At 43.8% G+C, this 27,472-nt stretch overlaps 1 protein-coding gene across 5 annotated transcripts in view; it reads right to left on the bottom strand.

Moving 5' to 3' along the window:
• Window positions 1–27,472, bottom strand: part of LPP (LIM domain containing preferred translocation partner in lipoma) — a 315,895-nt gene that overhangs the window by 170,060 nt on the left and 118,363 nt on the right. For all 5 annotated transcript variants that reach the window (XM_079315245.1, XM_079315244.1, XM_079315243.1 and 2 more), the window contains one exon: window positions 2,105–2,217. In XM_079315245.1, coding sequence (XP_079171371.1) covers window positions 2,105–2,217 — 113 coding nt within the window. The remainder of the gene's footprint in view (window positions 1–2,104; window positions 2,218–27,472) is intronic.

The raw sequence follows: 27,472 nt of genomic DNA, 5'->3' as shown, positions 1-27,472 counted from the left end.
CTTTTGCAGCTCCTGAAAGATAAAGAGCTGATCTTGCAACACAAAACCCTGCTGGCTCCTGACTTTAGCCAGCTCCCAATTTCCTACAGAAAACAGAAGGGAAAAGGAAGGGGAGTAGGTGACCAGAGAGCACAGATGAAAGGCAGGCAGCTGTGTTTGGTACATAAGAGTATATTTGGGGTGGTGACAGGCAGGACTGCTCAGGTACAACAGGTAGGCTTCCCCTTCTCTGAGCAGGACACCATGCAAAGGAATCCTGCTCTAACCAAGCTCTTGCAAAAACCCAACACTGGACACAGCTCCAGTCCCAGTTTCCCCAAGCCAGAGAGAAAGGGTGTGACAAATAGCAATTCCATGATCTCAGAGGGAAGAGCTGTCCTGCTGAGTGGTTCTACCAAGGAGCACATCCCCGTGACAGCCTCGAGTGGCTCAGGACACCTTTGGAGCCACGGCAGGAGTGAGCTCCTTTCAACAAACACACAAGGTCCTCTGCTTGGGAGGCCTGGGAAGGGGGAAGCCTGAGCCTGAGGAAGCCTGTGAGGCACCAGGACCCCTTGGTGCTGGCCAGGCTGCTGTGCAGGCACCCTGCAGGCAGTGCCCTGCCTTTGCCAGGAGTGCTGCTCCACAGCTGCCAGGGCGCTCTGGAAGCTCCCTGCTCCCACGGGGGCCACTCTTCTCACACAGATAAAAGACAGAACAACACTTGCTGGGGAATTACTTCATTCCCCCAAGGCTGGGAAAAGCCATGCTCTGCACTTGGCAATGTCCCTGATGCTGCAGCCTTTCCTGGCAAGGGAGAACACAATCCCTGTTAACCCCTTCCTGCTCGAAGGCTGCTTCCAACACTGAGCCCATTGCAGGAAATGCTGAGGCTTTGCTATAGTGTCTGAACATCTTACCACAGGCAAGAGATCCCAGTAAGCCCATGAGGGAGGGGAATGCTTTGTTTTTCCCAAGGCACAATGCTGGCAAATTGACTCTAGAGTCAGTGAGAGGCTCAGGAACTAAGTCAGGCCCTTTCAATCCTGTTTAATGCCTGCCTGCTGGTCTGCTCTCATGTTCAAACCCACTGAGGGATACAGGACTGCCACAATCTTCCAGGGCCATCAAGGGCAGCCCCCTGTCTGTGGACATGTGGTTACAGGACTCAGCCTCAAACCTCGACCATGCTCTCTTTGCTCTCACTAGTTCTCATAGAAGGCATTTCCAGATCTTTGGAGACCCAGTGCTTAAAAAATTTCTGAACACCAGCATAGAGGTACTTCTGGCAAGCTCAGCCTCTCCTCTTCCTCCACCAACACCCACACAGAGATGAATTACAGGCTTATTCACCAAGTACATTTCAAATTTACAACCAGACCCATCCTCAGCCTTCCTTTCGGTCAGCTAACAAAATAAACTCTTCTGGTCTCCACTGGGAAGATCAGCTCCTTGATTACCTTGACTGCCTTGTTCTAGAAGTCTGAATGCACTTCTCCAGAATTTACCTGAGCAAACATAAATCTGGCACTCTAGGCAAACCTGCAATACCTGTACAAAAGTGTTTCTATCTTTCAAAGGTGTTCAAGGCCTGTCCATATTCCCTTTGGACATGCCATCATCACCTCATGCATCTTAGAAGTTGTATTTTCATCCAGATGGCCAAGCTAGAAGACCCAAGCCAGCAAAAAGAGGGTGAAAAGGGATTTAATCACATCACTGGAGCCTGGGCCAGGGCTTATTTGCTTCACTTAATTTTAGGCATCTAAACAAAGTACTTTTAGGATCATATTACCACCCTAAAGTCTCTCCACAGTCCATGGAAGGAGATGGCCATTCCAGAAAACAATTCATTCTGGGAAGGTTTCACTCCCATTTGCCATCACAACGACATAAGGCAATTAGTCTTCTAATTCAAGCCGGATGGGAAAAATCCTTTAATAGCCCAGCAAGTTTTGAATGGAAATATCCCCTGCTTGGGAAACACAGCTTGCTAAAGCTGACTTGGTTATTCCTGACCTAGGATTTTTAACCAGAACTTTGCCACCTCATTTTATTATCATTCATTCATTTCCACAGTTTCTGGATTGGTTCTGCACAAATGACAAAATTCTTGTGTTCTTACCTGCACATTGTAAGAAACGTCATCCAGAGGGGGTGGAGGGGGAAAGGCACCTTGTGATGATGTGACATTCCCAAGGTCATCCACAGGAGGGGGTGGGGGAGGAAGAAAGTCCCCTAGGAGAGAGAATGGGAGAACTTAGACCCAGCAGCATTTCCCCACATCATGACATGGATGATCAGGAGGAACTGCAATACTTTCACTCTGCCCATCAGTTTTGTGGCACAGGACATAACACATTATTAACCATTAATGCTCAGCTTTACCCTTCACTGCTTCAGGAGATGGCTACACAGCTCAGTGACAGCAGCAGATGGCTCAGGGGTGCTCAGATTCCACAGCAAAAGGTGATGTGCCACAAAGCCTGAAGGCACCAACAAGCAGCTCCACAGATCCAAGTCACATCTCAAACCTGTCACAGGCAACAACAAAACTTGCACTAATGAACACCCCATGTCTAACCTTGCAATGGATCCCATCCAATTCACTTCCCCCATGTGCTAAATTATGCCAGCTCTTCTTGATGCCTCTAAAGACAGCATCAGGTGCTGTCCAAAAGCAGGGATTCCCTCTGCAGAAGACACACAGAGGGCTGGAGCAGAAGCCCAGAATCAAGATCAGCCCATCTCCTGCATCCCTGCTGCTGGCAGGCAGCCACACTCTGCATCTTCCTCTCCCACAGGGACCTCAAAGCTTCATGTGAAGAACTGCTGGGAAGATCACCAGCTCTTCTCAGTGACAACAGCCACGTGATGGGCCAGGTGCAAGCACACATGAACCCACCTCTCTTAACTCTGGATTTTTACAAGGGGGCTGATGTACAAAATTTCTAGAATTCAACTTGCTCATGTTAATCTTCCAAAAGTGCTGATGGGAAGACAAAGCAGCACATACTGGCTGTGAAGTCATCCAGCTTAGCACAGAGATGGGAGGTGGGAGAAGTTCTCCTTGAGAACTTCATGGGAATGAAATTCTTGTGGGAATTACCCTTTGTGGTGGGACCACAAAGGAGAAAGAAAACAAGGACAGAGCAGCACAGGCAGCAGGACACTAGGCTCTGAAAGCACCTCCTAATGGTGGAAAAAGAGCATTTCCCATTAGCAATGGATTTGTCTCCAGGGAAGGCAGCTGCCTGCAATTTGGGCCACTTTGGTATGCTTTTATTTCTTCTTATGAAGACTGATGCTTTAAATGGAGCTGTTTGCTGTTGGCTCTTGTGCGTGCAGCATCTGGGATAGAAGGTTTCAGACTAATAACAGTGTGATATTTCACATATATAGGAACTGCTGCTTTTGGAAGGAGCTCCCTACTTGACCCTCCAGATCTCCATGCAGCATCACACTGCATTCAGGCCAGAGGCCCAAAGCACCACCCCTAATGACAAGGAGGAGGCTCCAAACCACTCAGGAAGGTGCTGAGTCAAACCCCTGTGACCTGCAGCCTTCTGGGCCACCTGTGCCCAGGTTTAAAGCCCTAGGCTCAGCCCAGCCCAGGCACAGGCACCAGCTGGGCAGTACTGCCAGCACAGCATTTCCATGCTCTCTGCCATGGGAAGCAGATGAGTCTGCAGCCCTCAAAAGTTTTTCTCTTCTATTTTGAATCACTCTCTGAAAGACACAAACTTCCCCTAGGACTTTCAGAGATGTTATTTACCAGGAAACTAATTCCTTCCCATTTTCCTCAAAATGAGCATGGATGGGACTCAAAAAACCCCTTCTGAATCCCTAAGAAAGTATCATCCTAAATACAGATGCTCAAAGACAGCTCAAAAACAACATGCTGAAAATTAATTTAAGACAATCATGATGCTCCAATACATAAAATCCCATGAAACCCACTGGCTCATGCTATGATAGAGTTCAGGATTGATTTTTTAAAAACTTACGTCCAATAATATCTGCAGTATCCTCCTCATTGCCCTATAATTAATTCAATCTTTTATTTTGAATCATGTGAAATACAATATGAAATAAAAAGAAGAGAGATTTTGAAATTAATATCTAAGGGGTTAGTTCTAAAAATGCTGGGATACTTGAGTGCTTCTTAAACTTTTCTCCTTTGCTCTGAAAATGACCCTCCAATCAGCCAACATGATTTTGCAAACAAATTCAACTCCAATGACAGACTTCTCACGATTATGCTGCAGATGATGTTTCTCAGTTGGTCCTGGCTCCAATGCCAGACTGATCTCCCTGCACAGTACATTAGTCAGACACTCTTGCTTTATTACAACCCTTCAAAACACCTAAGGAAAATCAAGGTAGAGAATGTGCTGGAGGAGATGAGACAGGGTAAGGGGAAGGTTTTCTGCATAAACAGAATCTGCAGCTAACAATGACTGTTAGAATAAACATAAACAAAATACCATTTTTGCCCCTTTGGAAGACCCACTCCTCCTGAAAGAAAAAACAAAATATTGGCAAGAGTTTTCAGAAAAGGAGCAGAAAAAGAGCTCTCTCCTAGACTTTGGAAGAAAACACTTCTTTGCAGTAGGAGACAGCTGGCTCTACCACATCCCAGCCCAGCTCTGCTGACTCCATCCTGTGTTAGATAAGCTGCTGGCTCCACTCTCCCCACGAGTGGGAAGGTTTTTAGACTGGGAAGCAGAGAGCAGATGCCTGATGAACTGGGGGGACCTTGCAGATGTTTGGCCTTTTCCTGGTCCTCTGTGAACAGATGGACCTTTCTCCTTCACAGCTCCAGTTATTTATTCTGCCACTGCTCCTTCCTCTTTCCCACACACAGCCACAGGACCCGATGCTGTTCCCACTGCACTGGGAGAATATTCCCTGGGATGCAGAAGGGAAAGCTGTCACTGCATTGTTATTGTTGGCTTTGCTGGAAGTCTCTCTCTGGCAGAGAGGGAAGCATGCAAAGACTCAAACCCGTGTCCTCAGCAGTGTATCATTCTAGATCATGTGGGGAAGAAACAGCTCTAGGTTTGAGGGAGCAAAAGAGGAAAAGAACCTGACAGCCAGCTTACAGTCCCTTTAAGCACAGTGTCCCTACAGTGCACCTTTGGGACCTTCTCTCAACCCCTGGAGCTTTGCAAGTCAGATTTCACTTACCTAGAGCTGAGCAAGTCATGGGAGGAGGTGGAAAGCCCTTGTCCAAGCAGAGCACATCACTGCCACCCACTGCTGACCACCTTCAGTGTCACAGAGCAAGGCAGGACCCCTGGGCAAGGGACCATCCCTGCTCTGCTCGGGTGCACCAGCAGCCACAGCACAATGGGGCTCTGGGGCTACCAGTGAACCATGGGCTGCTGGAGGACACATCCCATCCTAAACACTCACCCTCTTCTGACTGATTTAACTAGATTGTCCCTCTGTGAATAAGGGATAAGATGGGCAAAAGGCTTAATAGTTTTGATTATTGTTCAGCACCAAGACTAGCATTTTGGTTGACTTCCACCCGAACACTTGGATTATTTCACGTTATGAGAGAGATTGCATTGAGTTCTATCAACAGAGAGGTATCAAGGTACCTCCAGAAAGCAATTGGTACTTCAAGGCAGGTGAAGAGACTTGCCTTTGGAAGGCAAGTCCATGCAGGCAGCCTGGGCTAGGACCTTGTAAATGGCTTCAGCTCTTACAATAAGAAATCTCTACCTGGTACCATATGTTTAACAGGAGAAAATAAATAGACCTTGTTCCCCTTCATATAGCTGTGAAGGCCATGAGCCAACCTACGAGGGGGCTGTGCAGTGGGACACAAGCCCAGCTTGGTTATTTCAGATACAGCAGAGCAATGTGCAGTGAAACCACAGCTCTGAACTCTCCCCTCAGCACCCCTGCAGCTCCTGCACTGAGCACCACTCCCTGCAGCCAGCAGGGATGGCACTGCCAGCCCAGTAACAGCCCACCCCCAGCCATACAACACTTGTGTATCATAAATACAAGTAATTAGGCAGAAATTAGGTGAGTCCATCATGGTTTTGTTAGGAAGCAATAGCAGAGCCTTTGGCAGAAATGATGCCTCCTAGGCCCCAGCCTGGCTCCTGGCTTCAATCAAATTGTACCATTGTAGATGCACTTGGAAGATTTTACCCCTCTGTGCCCCAAAATCTCCCCTCTTAAACTTTCCAAGGAGCTTTTAACATTTTGCTGTTACACTTTTAATTATACAAATATAAAATTGTTCAAAGCCCTAACAGACACCTACATCAGCACAAACCTGTCAGGGTGAATAAAAACTCACAAAATTTTTGCCACTGGCTGCCTGATACCTTCTGGGTACAAGTATGAGCTGAGAAAAACATCCTGTCTCATGCAGCAAACACTGTTCTCACTTACAGGCTAACCTTTAAAACTTTAAGTGCACTTCATTTTTTGCTGGATCAGGCTCATGTCTCAAGTCTTTGTTTTCAGGAGATATATCTGCCAGCCAACAAATGAATTGTAGCACAGTAATTGCCTCCCCCCTTGACAGACACAGTTGTTTAGACAAGAAGATTTGCAGCTTCGAAACTTCTAGACTTGAAGAAGGGCTCACATGTTCAGTAAAAGAGACTCTTTGGGAGAAAAACACAGAAAAACACAAAAAAGAAAAGCACCATATTTTTCACTGAAACAATAAGTTAATGAAACCTATTAAACAAAAAAACTGGGCTTACACTGATCTTCCCAGATCTCTGGCTGGCATCTGAGGACTATATGTCAGATGCTATTTCAATTTTCTCCTTCCGAGCAAAAATAGCCCTTTCTGATTGTCATCTTGATAATTTATGATTCTGAAGGTGGTTCAGAATCAGTTTGAATCACCTGAGAAACACAGTTCAGCCCTGACTCAGAGACCAGAGTAAGGATAGATGGAGCAAACCCCCACTGCTGTGTTTCTGTTCTGATCCAGACAGACCCCATTTGGCAAAGTACCGAGCAGATTGAGGCATTGCTCAGTCAAGTATTTACCTTCTGCTGCAGAAAGGCAAAGCTTTCTACATTTAAATAATTAAGATTTACACCCAAACCCTAATTCATTGAACACTAGGCTAAAATCCTGTTGATGGAGGCTACTATGAACCTGTATTCCACAGTGACCATTATATTCTGCAGAATATCCCAGTATTACTACATGGGCTGGGAAACTTCCTGCTGCAAAGTGACACCACAGGATTTTTAAAGAAAACTTCAGCTAAATGTGACCTGGTGCCTCCTAGATGTGAACATACATTTTACCAAGTTTCCCAAAGTGAACATGTTCCTGTAGCATCTGAACTTAACACACACTACTAGGCAAGGAAAACACACAATTAAAATCATGTTTTGGCCCCATCCATGTTGTGAGGAGTCACTGAAACCACATCAGTGCAGGGGAAACTGTTGCATGATGACACACCAGCTCCACAATCCACCTAAATATACCACATTAGCCTGCGATTCCTAAAATAAAGCAGCTCCAACAACCCAAAGCACTGTTTAAATTACCACTCTTACCAATCACTAATCCTACCATTTGAACTACTTGTGCTAATCAGCTACTGTATTAATAAGCATAAGGAAGAAAAAAAATGCACTGGCTAATTTCATCCTCAGCATTTAAAAAAGGAATACTGAGTCTGTCAGGTAGTTGCACTGAAAATTTACTTCACCACCTGCTAGCTGAAATATTGCTTTTATGGATTTACATTGTATTAAAAGGTCACTGGCTGTTTAAGTCTTAAACAGTTTTAATCATTCTAAAAGTCTCTTAACAGTAAGAAAAGGAAGCTCAGAACAAACAGCAGCAGGGATTCTAATTAAAAGGGCCAATTCATCTAATTTTATTTGGGGTTAATTATTCAGGATTCACTCTCTGATGTGTAAGGAATAGCAATTAGTAATTTCAGTGATTTGAGGAACATTGGAGGTGTAATCAGTTAAAATGAGTGAGTGTTTACAACACAAGATGTTGAATTAGTTTCTCCCAGCTGGAGAACAGGAACATTAGTCCCCTACAGTTCAGGACTATGAATCGCAGTCCTGCTTAAAATATTCTCTTTAAATTACAAAAAAAACAAAACAAAACAAAACAAAACCCACCACACGCCAACAATAATCTGGTAATTTTGTTTACTACATGGAGAGCCAATAGGAAATGTGTACCATGGTTATGCATCCTCACCTCCACCTTCACCCTGCCATCCAAGGATTTAAACCCCTGGGATTCCCTGGAAACAATTCCCAGCAATTTTCCCATCTGCACAACTGCAGTTAGACTACCACCCTCTTGCCACACTGCCTTTCACAACTGGCTGAGATAATGGAAGAAGCAGTCTGTGAAACTTTGAAATGTTAATTAACCGCAGTGGTTAAATATACAGCAGAAAAATGACCGTGCGATTAACTCAAAACCTCTAGGTACAATTCCTCCTGCAAATGCAAATCCAAAATAGCTCTGCTGGAATCGCTCTGGACTTCTTCCAGTGTTACTAGAGCCAGAATAAGGTACTAAAGCTTTCAGGAGAAGCAGATGAGACTCTGGTGGGAACAGAGGAGCCATGTGGGAGAGTGCCAGTGGGAAGATCCAGCGCTGGCTGCTTTGCCATCAGGGTCTGAGATGAGGCAGCAGTTCAAAAGCCATTTTTTACTCCCTCTCACCACTCAGGCATAGCCAGTGGGACTGAAGCTGTGCCCCTTGCAAGTTTTTGACTGTCAAAAGGAGCAGCATTGGCACACCATGTCATGCTGACTGCAAGTGATGCAGCTTTTAATGAGCAATTTGATTTAGTACAGACACTGCCTTTAGTGTCCTGTACACAGAGCTTACACTCCAGCTCTGGTCACCAACGCTGGAGGGAAACCCTCTCCATCCCCTGACCTCCTCTCAAAACACCCCAAAGGCAGTAATTAGCATGAGGGTAAAAGATAAGGGTTCAGTTCCCCAAATCATGCAAAATCTCAGCTGCTTCACCATAGTGGATGCCCCTCATTGTGAAAACAATGGGTATTTTTGATGAGACTGCGTTTCCATTCAGCTGGTGGCTGTAGACACCAAGTGCTGTCCTTCCTAGCAAATCCCAGCCAATGCTCCTGCAGCCCCAGTGGTGGCAGGGAGGGGCAGGCAGGTACAACCTCGTGCTGGGTTGTCCTCCCACATGCACACCAGCAGAGCTTCCTACACAGCAGGCTTACAACACTCAAAGCACAAAGCCATCGACAGAGGGCTGCATTTTGATCTTTAGCTTATTTTTCCATGTGAGACAGAGCACTCCACCTAATGCCCCACACCAACTTCTCTGCCATAGATGTGACTCTTGGAAAATACAACAGTCCTTTACTAAAGCTCAGTGAACTTGAAAACTTACATGGAACTTTAAAACTTCAATAAAAGTTTTTAAACTGTGCTAAAATAGAAGATGGAAGAAGAACCCTTAAGATTTAACAAAAAAGCTCTAAGCACTCTTCCCTGTCATAGACTTCTTTTAGGGCACTGGGGATGTCATTTAACCCCACTGTGTCTCTATCCACCAGCATGAAAAGCTTCTCTTTGCTTTCTCTGCAGTGTTCATTTGTAGATGTGAGCATCAAGTTCATCTTGCTTGTGCAGCAATTAGTACAACGAGATCTCACTTTCAGCTGCAGCTGCTCAGATCCAATAACCAGGACATAAGTAGTTCTGAATGATTTTTTTTTTTTTAATGACAGAAAACAGCCTGCTAAAAGGGAGAGATTTCCAAACAAGTGAAAATCAGGGCATCAAAGTCAGAGGAGAAAACCCTGTCCTGGAGAGGAAATGGGCTGCATTCCCACATACCATCCTTGTCCTCTGAGAGTGCAGGGTCCATGAAACAACTCAACAAGGGAAACACTGCCTCACTCAGAACAAACTGGAACAGGTTATCTATTTGTTTATTAGATTATGGTGTTGAACTCATTTGTTCATTGCTAAGAGCTTCTGACAAGAGTTGACATATGCATTAATTTACTAAAGAGGGCTGTTGTGAAGGAGTTGAAAAAAATGAGCTACACCACTGAATTAGGACCTCATTTTCCCTGGCTGCTGCTGCAAAGCACAGTGAAAGTGAGTCTGTTTATTTGGTCAGCCTTCTCCCCTGAGGCAGCAGACAGGGAAGATGGGGACCATGTCCTTAAGACACAACCTATCTTATCTTCAACCAAGCCCTCCCTGTCCCTAGTGATGAAATACAAAACACTGCACAGATCACAAGAAACCCATCTCTCAGAGCTCTTCACTGTCAAGGGACTTCCTCAACTTTTGGAAACTGCAGCCAATAGTTTTAAGCAATGTTGTATTTATCTCTGCCTATGCCTGTTTTTGTATTGTTTTCCCATTTTGGGGGCGAGTTGCAATCTGAGCAGTCAGAGGAAACCTGTGTGCTGCAGCCTTGGCTTCAGCCTCAGAGTCAGCAGTGGCCTCTGCTGCAGAACATCTGGAAGGACTGGATCCACTCTCTTTGCCCAGAATGCAAAGGAGAGAGACAACAAAACCCACTGCCATAAGCAGACCATTCCTGGAGGAGGGGGTCAACCTCCCTTCCAGCTGTTCTCTCCACTGAGTCTTCTGCTCCTGGTTTGAGAGCCTGGCAAGCAGGAAAGGCAAGTGCAGTGCTCAAATGAGCTGATCAGACAAATCCCCACGGACTAGTTTCCAAACTGGGTCACTCATCCTCTGAGTCCTCCCATCCTCTTTGCCACCCCTCCCTATGTCACACTTAAAAACATCCAGTCTTGGAAGATGAAAGCAAAATGTGTCTTCATCAAATGTATCCCAGTTCACTGTTTACACCAATACAAACAGTACTGGCTTTCTTCCTTCCACTGCAGTCAGTCAGTGCTACTGGGGAGCAGAAAAGCATTCAGATTTTCTTTCTTTTCTGCTATAAAATTAATCGCCTTCTAATTCACTGGTGTAGCAGTTGAATAGTAACTTACATCCTTAATCCCTAAAGATAATTCAAGATAAAATTAAATGTTAGATACATAGAATTCATCTCCATCATATTTTTTCAAATTAAATAGCAATGCTCCATATCCAAATTTCAGTGATGTGCTTGGCAGTGTTAGGTTAATGGCTGGACTTGATGATCTTGAAAATCTTTTCCAGCCTAAACAATTCTATGATTCTAGCTCCCTGTATAAATGTATAGAAACATATATTTATTTAGAATGGTGGTGGTTTGGTTCATTTTGCTGGTACCTACTAAATATGTCCCATGTGATCTGGCTAGAAAATGGAACAAAATCAGGATTAAAATCAAAAGAAAATAAAAAAGAACAAGGGTTGTATCTCTCCCTGGGTAGGAGGTACTACCTGGAGGTGCTCTATATCCTCTCTACTGTACTTCTTGATAACAGAGAAAGTAGAGGAGAAAACAAATGATGCAGACTTTCTCTTCTTCAAGATGAGTTGTATCCTAAACACTGATTCACAATCTTTCCATACTAAAGACTATTTTCCAACAGACCAAAGTTACTATACACACTTATACTTGCAGTTATTGCCACACTGTGAGCAGAAATGCTTTAAAATTTACACTTTTGCATAATTCAACAGAGTAACTGGTTAGGAAAAAACACAGTAAACTGACCTTTTAGACAAGTAACTATGCATATTTTCCCATACTCCACAAACTCTCCTACCAAGAACCACCCAATTCTTCTGTCTCTAGTCAGAGTCCAGAGCACTGTGGTGGGGAAAACAAGAGAGAGCATTTCCCATCAGGAGCACCTTAAAACAGGCAAGGAAGAGGTGAATAACAGAGGTACAGAAAGGACTTGCCAAGGATGAGAATCATCTTCCCATCAGGACACTGATGATAATAGAATGCACTCCCTAGAGTGAATAGGCAGACTGCCTATCCTCAGCATACAAGCAGGGAGAAAGTGCAGCATGGAACTTGTGCTGGTTTTGGGGGACTGTGGCTCCCCACTTGCACTCCCAGCAGGAATGGCCATGGCCTTGGTTACCCAAGCACACATTTTAACCTCCTGACCATCCTGAGAGAGCAGTCAATCAAACCAGCAGTTTTACTGTAACTCTGATCAGCATATGGTGCCTCCCTTCCAGAGAAAAAGTATTAGGGTCTGGCATCAGCCCAGAGCAGCTGAGAGGATGCCCTTGCCATGAAACACACCACACCAAAAAGCAGGGTCAACTATTTGGTGTAGAGAAATCAGGGTGAGATCGCTCCAAGGCTGAATTAAACCTTTTCTATTTAACTGACAGAAAACAAATTACTGAAATACTTGTGGATATTGTTAAAAGGAATAATGCGGAAGAAAATTAAAATCCTCTGCTAAGATTGTGGTTTTGTTTGAAAAGCCAGAGATCTTATTCTTAAAATAAAATGTTGTGGAAAAAAAATGCAACAAATTGTAGTAACATATTGCTACAGTTTCTAGGCTGGACTTTGGAAATGTTCAGTACGAGGTTTGGTTTTCCCTCAGAACTGCTTCTTGGATAATTTTAGTCAAACAAAAAATTAAATTAGGTTAGGTGGACAACCTCTCTTGATTTTCTCTTGTTCTAACTTCTTTTCCATCTTAACTACAGGAGAGTGCAAATCTATCCTTTTCAGATTAATGATTGATCTTCATTCTAAATCCCCACTCCAATATTAATAACCTCTCAGAAAACAATTAAAATGGATATATTGTTTGAGTGTGTGCTCAGGGAGGACGAGAAGAGGATAAATCTTCTCTGATGACAAAAGCCTCTGTCACACTTGCAGGGCTGCTGATGCCTGTGGTGATGGACAGTGGTTATCCACTGTCACACACACAACTCCTGGTGCTTCCACATGCCTGGAGCAGTGAGGGGCAAGCAAACAGTGCTTGGCAGCAGAACACAAGAGGTGATGGTCCATCTCACCACCCAAAAGAACACCTCTACCAGTGAGAGAGAGGCCTTTCCCTCCACCAGAGAGATGATGATGCAGGAAGAATGACTTCCAAATTGACATTATCAGCAAGCGCAAACAGCCAGAGACACCAGGCAGGTTCACTGCTTGGAGATTATTTCAATGCCCAGAAATGCCCGGTGTGCTGAGGCTTTGTGATGAATCATGAAGCCTACGTCATTCAGAGCTGCTTATCAGCTCTGAGAATGTTCCAGTCAATGTCTCTACCTTCTTCATGGATCACAGCAAAGACAGAAGCGTCTCCCCCACGACCCAAGCAGTGCCCTGGAGCTGTGGACTACAATTACTCTTTTGCCTTTTTCCAGCCCCAAGCGAAGCAGTGGAAAGGTTGTGGTGTTTTTTACAAAGCACATTCTCTGCCCTGCCAAGGGTGCACACAGAGATACTGAAGGGTGCAGAGTTTCCTTACAGCAAGGTCAGAGAGCTGGCAGATCTTCCTATGAAGACAGGCTTAGCTCAGCCCAGAGAAGAGAAAGTTCCAGGGAGAGCTAAGGGAGCCTACAGGAAGGCTGGGGAGGGACTTTTCACTCGGGCATGTAGTGCTAGGACAAGGAGAATGGCTTCAAACTGAAAGAGTACATTTGCATTTGATATATGGAATAAATTCTTTACTGTGAGGGTGGTGAGGCACTGGCAGAACTCACCCAAAGAGGCTGTAGACACTCCATCCCTGGAAATGTTCCAGGCCAGGTTGGATGGGGCTTTGAGCAACATGGGATATGGACGGTGTCCCTGCCATAGGCAGGGCAGGTGGAATGAGATGATCCTTAAGGTCCCTTCCAACCCAAACCATCTGATGATTCTGTGATACAATTCCATGACCATCTTCAGCATAGTGAGACAAACTTGAGTCACAGCCTGTGTGCTCTCCTAGAGAAGAGCAGAAACACCCTCCTTTGGTATCTACATGAAACCCAAAAGAAGCAAGTCTTGAAAACTCACACTGACTTCAATTTTGTAATGCATGACTTGCTGCACGCAGTCATTCAAGGTGACTGCTTTATGCAAAAGCAAAGCTCATTCCTAGAGGATTTAAACAATGACAGTCAGATTTCCCTGATGAAAGACACTCAAATGAGTAACAATTTTTAAAGAGAAAACATCTCATTTTTGGGCACCTGGGCTGTCAAGAAAACAAAAAGCAATTGAGACTGCATCTGGGAATGTTCTGAAATTTGCCACTATTTATATTTCTACACAAAGGACAAATTTTAGATTTTAAAATACAGGCATGACGTGACTTTAAAATCCAGCAACACATCTGAGCAAAACCTAAATGTGGATGTTGATGATCTTTTAAAGAACGGGACTTTCTGTTTTCACAAGATCATGAGATTTACTCCATATCCTTATCAGGCAATACATATCACATCATGTCTTGTTGATTAGCATCTTGATTGATTAAAATCTTTAATTTCATTGGATTTAAAAGGCTAGTTTGAGACACACTCATATAAAATACCAAGGCTGGAGCTGATGACAAGCACAGAATGGGACACTGTGACTGCAGCATTAATATCTGCTCCCCTCATTCTTCAAAATGCTGCAGCTATAATCATCTAGCCAAGAGAGGTAAACAAAGGTGTGTGTCAGGTCAGCCAGCAAAACCTTTCAAGGCTCCACAGTCATCATGAGAAAGCAAATAAAACCTACTTTGGCTCTCGTTTACTATATATTTAACATTTGCAAGAGAAAAATCAGATGACTGCTTAAAGCTTGGGATGATGCACGCCATATTCAAGCTACTCTTGAGCTTGAAATGTTTAATGTTTTATGTGGTTTGGAAATGGTTTAAATTCCGTGATGAATTTTTCATGTCCATACACAATTTAGCCTTTATCAAAAAAATCCCCTTCAATTATGTACTCTGCAGAAATTCTTTGGAAGGATTCTAGTCACTTTTTTCCCTTCTTTTTTGTTTGTTTACTGTTTTCAGTTTGCTAAGGTCTGTATGAAATAACTTCAGTAGGCATAGCCACGTGAGGGTATCTGCACTTCACCTTTTGTGCTACTCACAGAAAATCAACTCTGCTCTTTTTAACTGTGGAGAATGGGAAGACACAAGAGCACCGGGGTGAAGCTAAAAAGTTGCAAACCTTTGGATGGAGCCAGCTCTTTGCCGTGATGCACGGTGGGGAGCTGTAACTCGGAGCAAAGCTGGGAGAGGAGCATCCTCTGGGCAGCAGGGCTGGCAGCAGGCACGTCATCCCAGAGCAGGAGAACAAGCCTAATTAGAGCACTGCCATGTGCCAGCTATTCCTGGAGGCAGAGCAGCCCCTCAGGAGCTGCTGCAGGGGAGCAAAGCGAGGACAGCCCTCGGACCATGCCAGCCCACGTCTGAGGCATCCCCAGGAACACAAAGCCATCCTGCCCTGCAGCCCAGGCTAAAGGGACCAAACTGCTGCTGCTTTTGCTCTCTGAACACCTTCCTTATGCTGAGCACACATCCCCTAAGGTTCCGGGAATATTAACATAAGCCACCCACAAATATTATTTTAAAGAAGTGATTCCCAGAGTCCTCCTATTTTTGGAGAAGCATCTTAAAAAAGCTTCCCTAATATACTGGAACAGGCCCCATATTATCTCTTCATGAAAGGAATCCAACTGCTACGCTTCTAAATTCACTGGTAAGCAGTTCAGACTTCCTTTTATATTGTAAGATTTCCTTCCCATAAGACGCAAGATATATTGCCTCAAGGGAAAAACAGCTTTATGAAGAGGAAGCTACGTGTGCCAGAATTGTTCTCTTCCATAATCTGTAACATCCTTTCTCCCTCCCATTGTTTTAATAAAGTTGGTCACCAGAAGAACCTGCAGCAAAAATGCCAATACCCTCAGCAGAGTATCTACCTGCCAAAAGCCCCAAAGCACATCTGCTGTTCTGCAGCCTTCTTGATGCTCAAAAACCTGTTTTCTATGCATGCCACATATGCAGTGCTGATAGAAATGTGACTTTGCTAACAGACTTACTTTTGGCTATTCCCACCACAAAAGCATTTGAGGAATGGATGGCTCACCAGTAATCTCCCACCTACATATATTTTTCTAGCATTTCATTGAGTGGAAAGATGAAAAGGAAAAAAACCCAACCAACCAAGCAAAAAAAAAAAATAAAAAGCAGAGAGAAACATTGAGTGGCAAGCAGCATTACAGAGAAGTAAAAAAAATTAAAATCTGCTGTCTGATGTTCTTACATGTGATCCAGAGAAACACTCCCCTCCTGCACGCACGTGCTTGCATGCAGCAGGGGCTCAGTTACACTCCTGAGTTCAAGTGCATTCTTAAATGTTATGTCCCATGGGCTTTCACAAAGTATGTATCAAATTAGGCATTTGCTGGAATGCTTTGCTAAGCAAAAAGATTGGTTTACGAACTTTCCCCAAAGATTCTGCTGAAATGAGGCTAAATGGTTGCAGTGGTAACTCTCAGGAGATCCCCAGTTCTTCCCTGAAGCATTCATTTTGCTAGGATTTCCCTGTTGTACATTCAGCTTTGGGGAATCACTATGGGAAACTGGGAGCAGGGAATTCTCAGCATTAGAAATGACAGTATTGCCCAGGGTAGCTAAAGTAACCACAAATCCCTCCCCACTGATCCAGATCCCACCAGAGCCATTGCCACCTCTTCAATTTCCATTAAAAATCTCCTCTAGAGGGTATAATCTCCCCAGATTTAAGCAGAGGGAAATCCAGGGTTCCCTCAAATCAGAATCTACTTTATTTGGGACAAAAGGAATCTGCTCTCAGGAGGACTGAAGTTGCTAAAAATAAGCAAGTATTCCCAGTGTTCCTGCACTCCTCTCCCTGAAGTGAAATGATCAAGAGGATTAATTTTAGAGTATGTACGGTTTTTATGTGAAAAAACCCAAGCTGCATCTTAGCTTTTAAGCAAAGACCAGATGGAAAGTCTATCATTAGAAATGCCAAAGGGAGAATACACTCAAAGTTCGCTTCAGGATGGAAAGGTCATTTCTAGTCATCCTTGTTTTAAATGTTCTCAGAAACACTCAAGCTTTCTGTAATAAGATGGCTTTCTTTTAGTTTATCAACTTGATTTCCTTCAAAATAAAATATAAAAAGATCTCCAAAATAAAAATAAAAAAATTGCCAAACAAGACAGAAACTTGAAAGGTAGGCGCCAGCTCTCTTTTTTTCCTCTCCAGAGCAAAACAGTAATTAAATTTTTAATGAATTATTGTTCAGCTGACAAGAAATGCCACAAAAATGACCTGCTGATTCCACCCAGGGGTGTTTACTTTGAGCTTCACAGGGAGATTTATGACATGACAGGCAACAGACAATGTGTCAATGGAGGCAACGCCTCCTTCAGCAGGTGCCAGTGTCCATGAAGAACATGCCAAGATGGTAAGAAATGGATCAGCTTTCTCCACCATGTTCAAAGCAGTATCCCAAGCCCCCAGGGAAGGCTTTGTGCAGCTGCCCCATACAAACCCACCAGCCCACCTGCACTGAAAGCACCATGCTCCTGATCCTGAGCAGTCCAGTAAGGATCCCCCTTCAGGCTTAAGATGCTTTCCTAACATAACTAACACACACAGGGTGACTAGGAAATGACAAAATTGTGATCAGTGACATTCACTGGAGTGAACAGGGTGACCTGAAGATAATGCAGTGCTTCCAGCTTTACTCCACTTGCTAATTCACGTGAGAACTAAAACACTCAGCTCCCACTGAGAGTCCAGCAGTCCCTGATCTTCCCATGCCAGCCAACCATGAAACAAACCCTGTGCCCAAGAACATCAGCCCACAGCTGAAGCACAGCATGTGAATAAGCCCCCTGGGACACAGCTTCCAAACCTTAACAGGAAAATATTTAATCAAAGACAGAAAACTCAATTCTCCTGTTTTCTAACAAATATTTTAAAAGCACACCAATATGGTGATATAAAACTGACATTTTCACAGTAAACACATTTGTGTCCCAGTGCAGATTATTCCCAATAAAAACTGGAGCTACTGGCTAAAGCTAAAAGTGTTACACTTCCTTGCAGCTTGTGCCTTTTCTCAGCTCTAGTGGGCCAACCCTGACAAGAAGTATTGGGCTTCAGGTCTTCCTCTATACAAATCCTCTCAGAGGAGCCATTGCTGACCTAACCAAGCAGTAATTGGGCTGTGCAAGTGTCAGAGGGAAATGTGCCCTGCAGTGCCACTGCGTGAGGGACAGCCACACAAAACTAAGATTCCATTCCCAAACAGCATGCTAAAGCACTGGGAGAAGCAAACTAATGCTTTTTGTTTCTTGGCCATTTGCAAAAGGTGATTATTCACCATTATACGAAATAATTGATTATACAAAATAATTAACAAACAAGGACAGAATCCTCCAAGCTCTCTTTAGAAATCTTTTCAAAACACACCCTCATTTTAATCATTTACCATTTGCAATAGAGAAGGAAAACAAGGAGGTAAGAAATCTGAAACGATCAAACCTTCCCTAGTTCCCACAAATAGACATTCATTGCCTTCCAATAGTCTTGACTAATCATTTTAATAAGTAGTGAAAAGATTTTGCAATTAAATGCTTAGAGAAATAAGATGCATCTTCCTGCTCCTTCTCATGCCTCATGAGTTTTCCAGCTCCTCTCATAAAGAGCTTTCATTACTCTGGGCATGACAGAGCCAGAACTGCTACAAGAGAAAGATCTGATTTCAGTTTCATCTCAGTCACTGTCCAAATGCCCAGAACCTTCTTCACAGCTCTTGGACCCAGCAGAAAAAAAAAGCCTAAAAAAAGGGAGGGAGTTTCAGTCCTAAGATCAGAACCACATTCACAAGACAGGTTTTTCAGAAAAAAATAAAACCCTCTGGACTTAGTGTAAACTAAGCATATTTGGTCAAGTAGCAGTAGATCAAACAGACAGGGAGCCTCACAATGCCCTTCCTGCAGCCCCACATTTGTGGTGACAACTGCACTTTGCTCTGATGAAAAGTGACCTTTAGGCCCTGACATTTAGGTCCAGATTCTCCTACTTGTGTCACCTCCGCCTCCAGTTTCACAGGTCGAATTCACAACACTCCAAATAGTTGGCAACATTCATCAAACATGAGCCCATGTCTTGCCCAACAGAGTCTTAAAATGGAATATTCCTGCTCCACAGTCCCATGCCATGCTGGATGGTCAACTTACACGAGGTACTGGATGTGCCATATCTCTTTGGAAAATCAACATACCAAACGAAAGCTCATCTCCCAAAATAGTCACCCTGTTACTTTATTTCTCTTTTATTTATTTCCCTACTGCAGTTACAAAACACATTCTCAGTGAGGCAAAAGGGATCATTAGCCAGTGCACTTTTGGATGCAAAGAGGCAGTGCTAAATGTGCACCAGAAACAGGAATATTATAATGGTCTTCCCACATGAGAAAGCGTAAAAAGGCAAATCGACTCTCCATCAGCTTGTCTCCATGATATTCAGGAAAACACCATATACTCAGAATGGAATCATGATGATTGGGAGATTCCTTGTTTTAAAAGTCCAGCTCTGTTTGCAGGAAATATCTCAGCTGTGGTCACGCATCACACTCCTTGTCTTGGATTAGCTGCTAAATTTGAAGTATTTTCTATCTATCCAATAAGTACGATTTACTGGTACAGAGAAATGTTTTAAATATCATGAGTTTTCAGGTTCAGCCCAACCAATCGTTCTTACAGCTAAATCTGAAAGACTCTTGACCCTAATAAAAGATGTAAACAATTGAACAAAACCTATAGATCTGGCAGCCAGAGATCCACCAGCCCTAGTCCCTCCTGCTGCCACAAGGTCACCTCTCCCTCTTGAGGGCCTGTGTCCCATTTTTACACACAGGGTGAGTGCCTGATGCACCAAGAGAACTCGGTCAAGTATTCTCCTGTTACAAACCCAACTGGTTCTTTGGCTGTAGAAAAGGGTGTCAGACACTGCAGGATCACTGTGGGCAGGGATGAGTTAACAGAAGAGATCAATTGTGAATTTAATTCAAATCTAAGGCATTGAATGGACAAAGCAGAAGATGAGGAAGACACTACAATGCTTCATGCATTATCTGGTAGGACTGCATGGCATCCTACCCATGCTGATACCAGAGGAGATGCAGATCAGCTGTGATTTTACCCAACTCACACCTCCCTCATGCACTGCCTCTTGTCTTTATAAATTGATTTTTACAAAAGACAGCTGTGCCAAACCTGAGCTCCCAGTGTAATTTTCCCCATATGCCTGCAGAATTAATTCAGTAAGCCAGGTTCTCTTTTTCCATGGGCACTACACAAAGAATTACAAATGGCTCCATTTGTGCCCAGATGGTACAAAAGTGATGTCAAAAGTGTAACGGGAAGGCAGAAAGGACCCAATTACAAAAGCAAGGTCTGTGAGATAATCATGGTCCCAGGACAGTGAGATGTGGCAATTAGGAGCATTTCATCTATCTGTCAGTTGGGGTCATTTGATGAGCTTGTTATCCAGAGGAAAGGTGGCACCTCAAAATACCAATTACAACTTTCCAGACTCAAAGTGTGCTTCAGCCTCTTCTGCACTCTGTGCCATCATCTCCAACATGACAGGAAGGTCAGAATGAGCAACAGGAATTCAGTTTTCAAGAAGCAGCCCAATTGTACTGCAGATTAACAACCAATTAGCAGTTTTGCAGAAGTTGTGTGCTCTGGCTGGGGAGCTGCCAGGCTGTGCTGAGGAAGTGCATGGTGTTGACTTCCCAAACTGAGTCACTTCTGTAAGCCCTGGGGTGGTATTTATAGAGTTGGGGGAAAATTTCCAGGAAACATCACTTACTGGTACTCACAAAAATAGCAAGGAAAGTCTTCAATTACTAAACTTTTAAGGAAAAAAGTCTTTCTTCTTTATGACAACACAGCAAAGCAGCAGCCTCTATGATTTTCTTGAAAGAAGTCACAATTAATAGTCTTCCTTATTTCACTTTTGGCAGTAGTAGATGTTGTTCCTAAGATATTCATTCTGTACAGCTTCAAGGTTCAGGTTTTTCTCCCATCTTCTGCAGATTATTTCCAGGATAAGACATTGAAGTCAGCCTCCTCTCCAGAGACTTTAGCAAGACTTGAATGAACCCAGGTACCAACAACTCAACCACGGCAGTCCAGATCACCCCAAACTTTTTACCAACAGTCCAGGATCCTAATTTGGGGGAATGGCTGGACCCTTCAGTAAACCACATGAATCTGCAAGTAAATGTTACTGACAGTCAAACTATCACCTGCAGAAGTGAGCTGGTACCCCTGCACAAACTAGACATGCCCTGGCATCACAGAGCACACAAAAGCAGAAGAAGGGCACAGACTACCAGCTGGAACAGTGCCTGTTCCCCTCCACATGTGCAACAGCGCCCTGATGTCTCCTCAGAACCAGGGACTAAGACAAGCTTTCAGAAAGATTTTGCTCCTGCAATAGTTTCAAGGATGCAACCACAAATCTGGGCACTCTCAACCATTTTAGAGTATTTCCCTTTCTTTCCATTAAGCACACATAGATTTATGCACTTGCTTAGCAAGGGTGGGCAGGCCATGCCAGGCTTGGTCCCCTTCCCTAAGCAGCCAGCATACCACACTGGGGAGGATACAGACTAGCTGACCACAGACAGAACTGAAACTTTTGGAATTAAAAAGAAATGTTTTAAAGTACAAGATACAAGCACACATACTTGTCCCCATCCCATATACGTTTGCAAATGCTTCAGTTTATTACTATGATTTCCAGACTGCTCCTACCACTGCCCTCCCTCTGACACCTGGGGTCAACATTAGCCAAAAATTCTTTGAGAAGACAAACAAAACCAGTAGCTTAGATGAGGACAAAAAGCCAGGATAATGAGAAAAAGGCTGCTGGCAGGAACTCAAGCAGTACCTGCTCTGCCTGGCCTCTCAGCCAGGCTCTCCTGGCACAGCCCCCGGGAGGGCAGGTCGGGTCCAGCTCTCTGCCAAGCTGTCACTCATCACAGCTCAGTGTGTGACACTCATGAGACATGACACCCTGTGCAATGCAATAGAGACCCAACAAGTTTGTTTTGCACATGCCACTGCAGCGTTGGCAGATACAGCAGCATGCTTTGGCTCGCACTGACATGGGAAGCATTCAAAGCACTCGTGCGGAGATAAGAGGCTCCCCCTCATCTCCTGCCTGAGACACACTGACCTCCCCTCCCTCCCTTCTCCTTGGCATTGTCCAAAATATAAAAATCTGTCCCTTATGTTTTGAAAACGTGTCTGTTCCATAGGATTCTCCCCACCTTTCTTTTTTTTTTTTTTTCTGAGGCCAATTAAAAATAAAAGTTTACCAGAAAGACAAGAAGAACAAAAAACAAAAAAAAAGCGCGTCTGATACCATTGGATCCAGCCTGTAAGGATCTCACACATAAAAGAATTATGTCCCTGAGCACTTTCCAACAGACTTTCAGAAAATTTCATCTTTCTACTTCCCTGGCTGGATAGTCTGTTTGAGTAATTTTCTCTTTCTCCTGGGGCTGGTTGCTAAGAGACGCGCTATTACTTCTCCCTCTCTTATGACCCGATTACTGTGATCAGCAAAGACAGCGTGCAGACAACAGCCTGACACGCTGGTGCAGAACACGGGCTCCTTACAAATGATGGACTGTATTAACACTCACAGCCCCTCTGCTCGCCCTGGCCTTTGGAGAGTCTCCAGGCACAACTGGGGGCTTTTACTTCCCCAGCTTCTGAAGTGCACGTTCAAACATTTTAAATCACAGGACTGGGAAGGGAGAAGAATGGACTTTTACCTCCTGTGCTTCACTGTCTGACAGCCAGAACAGTGTTAATGGATCCTCACTGAGCAACCTTCCTTTTCTTACCCTTCCCAAGAAGTGGCCTAGAAACAATGGTTACTCCTTTTCACCAGCCTGAAAACTGAACTTTGCAAATACACAGCACAGTTTGGGTCAGAACATTCCCTTGAAGAGTCTGACAGCACTTTGTAAAGCTGATCGTGACACTTGAGGGGCTAAGAGGGGAGCTGAGATGGATTGCTCTGGATAAGGAAAGCAGCTGGAAATAGATCCAGCTGCAGGTGTCCAGTGGTCCCAAGGAAGCTACTGGGAAGGTCAAGAGGTTCCCAGCTCATGCAGAAGCAGCCACAGCCTGACACTGTGTCCTCTGCAAGAAAGAATAGGGGATGAGCCAGTGGAGGGGATAGGAAATTTGGAGCACAAACTGGGAGCTTGTACTGAGGAGTACATGGGGCACAAAGTTGAGGAAAGTTGATTTTGTTGATGTTACTACCAAAGAACTGGATTTCTAAGGACAGGGCCACCAACGTCAGAGACAATTAATCTCCACTTAGTAAAAGTTCAACAGAAGAATTCACATTCACTTTTTATAACACAACTTTCAAACTTCTATACTTTCTTCTATTAAACCTACTTTTGAAAGACTGTGTTTACTCCACTGTTTTGGTACCATTTTCATACTCTTGAGGGCCTTCTCTCCTCTCACCAGCTCACTCAGGACAACTCCTGTAGCAAGACCTCTGGCCAGACCCTTACACCACAGGTAGTGCAGAGTATTCAGAAACACCAGTTGATAAAACTTCTTGAGTGGGTGTTGTAACAGAGATGACACAGAGCACAGGTTCCTTCCTCATCTCCATGTGATTTCCCATAAATTCAGTGCTTGGCACAACAAATGCCAGCTGTCATGACAGTGCAATTTCTACCCACCAGCCATTAACACCAGGCTTGGCTTCATGATTTGGGTCATGTCTAGACAAAACCAAAATCTTTCCTTAGTCATTGTCATCACAGGAATTAAGAACTGGACGAGACATGTGAGTCTTTTGCACTTCAGCTCCTCAAATAGTTTGGGTAAATCCCCAGTTGAGCCCCTGGAGCACGCCTGCCCTTTGTTCCACGGCCGTGACTTTGCAGTGTGCGTGCTGGTTAAAGAAAAAACAGAAGGGGAATTTTCAGAGAGTGGGAAACTAACTCACTGCTTAATAGGAACTAGAGCAGATCCCTGCTCGTCTCCTGCAAAATCACCCTCCCCAGGCCAAGCAGCAGGACTCTCAGTCCTGCTCAGGGACCCTCAATTCCTGTGCCAAGTCCATCTAAACATGCTTTGCTTAGCAACAAATGTTTCATGCCTTGTATATTTAGTCCAAGTTGTAATTGTGTAGGATTCACTGCTAGAAATGCCTGCTCTTTGGCCACAAGTACAGCTTCTGTGGCTTCAAGAGCTGCTCATTCATTCTTCCAACCTTTTATTACACCAACCTGTAATATAATCCAATAGACATTTACTGGTTGCTCTGATTTAACAGGACTTAGCCTGGCACAAAAAAAAGAAAAAAAAAAAAAAAAAGCTTTAGGCAGAGAAAAGGAAAAGCATACATATAATCCTTTACTATAATAGTTAGTTTTCAGTGAGTAGAAAAGCAGTATTGTGTGAAGGGCAAAAAAATAAAAAAATATTAGTCGACTGTTAACTGTAGTATAACAATTGTTATTATTTAACAGACCGGCGTCTGGAGGATATTAACATTTCAGATTAAAATAAAAGGGACAAGTGCCCCCTGCTTGAATTCAAGCTATTTCTGCATTAGCATTGCTCTCTTGCTTTGACTGGGCACCACAGCCCTGTAAAACTACATACAGGACAAACATTATCTTTTTAACACAAGGTTTGATATGGTCAATGACAGATGTTTGCAATTCAAGTTATTAAATGATGGTTCCATTCCATTTCAGTGTGTCAGAAATGTCTTCTCTTTCTCTTCTTCTCTTCCCTTTTTTGCCCTTTTTCTTTATTATACCCAAACGATTGTGGTTCACAGAACAGGACACTGCTAAGATGAATCACTATTTGATGTTTGAAATAATGAAGTGGAAAAATTAAATATAATATCTTGGAAGAACAGACGGATAGGAGAAAATGAGAAAAAATAGTCAGGGCAGAAAAAAAAATTAAGAATCTACCTGCTGAGAAGTGCAATGTTTGCTTTATGATACCAAATAACTGAGAAAATACAAGCTCACTGACTGGAATGAAACCCAAGGCTAGGCACTTCTTCAAGTAGTTCCCAAATAAGAGGCAATGTGTTCCAGAGCCTGTGAAAATTTAATATTTGTAATTCTAACAAAACACAGTCAGAATACTTAATAAAACCTGGTGGCTTGACTTGACATTTTCTGAACTACAGGTAAGTATACTGGTTCAATAACAGTTTTTATGCACTTGTTTTACACTGCATTTTTCCCAGGGCCTTTTCCTGAGGTGGTATTTCAAAAAAGAAAATGCTCAGCCTGAGAGCAAAGCCAAGACACAGTTCTGTGGACTTGTCTCTGGCAAAACGAAACAAAACAAAACCAAAAAAAAAAAAAGAAAAAAGCAGATCCAACAAAACAACTTTTGGGATGGCTGCTAACAGGACAGAAGGCCCCACACAGAGCCAGTTCATTCACACTGGTGAGGATCACAGGTCCTGACATTGGTCACTGTGCTGGAGACAACTGGGCAAAACTCCCAATCCTTGTAACTCAGAAGTTACTGAGAGCAGCAACACTGCCCAGGCACAAAGGCACCAGCTTGGTCTCATGCCTCTCCAACATGGCCCAGCTTGCTTGGGGCAGCTTAAATCCAGTTTCATACAAATGAGAACCACCACTCATTTCCAACTGGTTTTGCTCAGTTTTTAACCAACAGGACAGAGGATTTTCTCTCCTTTGAGAGGAATCAGTGGACACTTCCAAAAGGGTGCCCCAAACTGGAACACAGCTGCTCCTTCACAAGGGAACCTACCTTCCCACTCATTCTGTTCAGGGGCTTTGTTGGTGCTTTAAGTGCTCTTGTGTGAAGGTAGCAAGCCCACCACAAAGAGAGCTGGAGCTTCAAGATCATTTTCACCAGCTGCATTTTGTAAGAGCCTGTGGATGATGCAGTTCTGACACTAATGAATAAAGTATTGCTTCATCTGCTGCATCTCATTCAGCACAAGAAACATAGAAAAACGAGGGGGGATTAAGAAAGACTTTAAAAGTTTATAACACACACTTTTAAAATGTTTTTTCTAAGAAATAAGCCCCAACATGAGGGCTGTGGCCAGGGCCAGTCAGGATGATTTGCAACATAAGGTTCACCTCTTTATTCACACAGCATTTTTCAGCTCCATGAGCTCAGTCCTGTGAGGGATGGACCACAGCATCCACTGCAATTGGTGGGACCAGAAGAGTGTTAGAGCACTTCTCAGCCTAACTTTTTGTCCCACCACTGAGGCACTGCCTCCTCCATGAAGCATCAATGATTTTGTTTCAGCTAGTAGCAGAGACGAGGAACAAGAGGGATCAGATCCCTGTGAAAATACTCTGGTACTCCCAGGACTCAATTCAGAGTAACACATTCCCATGCCTCATCTGGTCCACTGATATAACCCCTAACATGTGTAAGACTGCCAGCTCCTGCTGGCTGTCCAGGTCTGGATAATTGCATTATCTCATGTTAGTGCTGAACAATGCACACACATCCACCCCAGGAGCATGGATGAGACAGGTCACTGTGCCTGCAGCCCAGCCTTCCTCCAACAGCCAGCACAGCACTGCAGAAGCTCCTGAGATACTCCAAGGAGCAGCTACAACACCCCTCTGCCTCTCAGCCAACACAGCCCTTGCACCAGGGAGAATTCCTCCTGCTATGGAACAGAACCAGCACAGACAACAGGAAAAAAAAAATAAAAAGAAAAACCACAGAACCTTTCAGGTCAGCATGAACTTATTTTTTCAGGGCTCTCAATACAAATAATGAATAGACTCTGCACCTTGTTGGCTTCTATGAACTGTCAAAGCCTGCACAGCAGGGAACAGCTATAACACAGGGTATCTAGTCCAATAAATCCATACCCAAGCTTCAAAAATTAAGACAGAGCTACTGATAGCAGCTGCTGTAAACAAAACCCACTAGGTATAACTGCCTGGAAAAAAAAAATAAACAAAAAACAAAAAAAACCCCCACAAATACAACAGCAAAACAACAAACAGCCTGATAATTCATGCTTCCAGTCCCCATAGCAGAATATAACTTGCCAGTGCTCTAAAGCCTCCACACCCATGAAGAAGAAGAGGGCACAGAGAGTCAAGCTCTGGGAAACCTGGATCAGCTGGGTTCAAGAACACGCAACTGATATCCACAGAACAGCCTTGCCAGGAGCTGGTCCTGATGATTTGCCTTGTCTTGCCATGAGCCACTTGTCCACTCCTCCAACCAAGGTAAAAGAAATGTTTTTTTTAAAAAAGTAATTAAAACCTCAAAGGCTTTCACATGAGACCTGTTGTTCACCATATCTGAAAGGTGGCCAAGGAAAGGAAGGAGAAAGGAGGAGATTGCTTTGAGTCTCATCCCTTCCTTTAGTTTCCATTATTAAATCCATATTAAGTGTTTCTGCAGATACTATATTCACCAAATATAGCCATTACAAGGAAAGACACCAGCACTAATAAATACTGAATTTAGAAGTACCCAGCAGCATAAATTAAAGTGGT

Source organism: Erithacus rubecula, assembly GCF_903797595.1.
Source record: "Erithacus rubecula genome assembly, chromosome: 11".
In the NCBI taxonomy this organism is placed as follows: domain Eukaryota; kingdom Metazoa; phylum Chordata; class Aves; order Passeriformes; family Muscicapidae; genus Erithacus; species Erithacus rubecula.
This window is presented reverse-complemented; position numbering and strand designations above follow the sequence as displayed.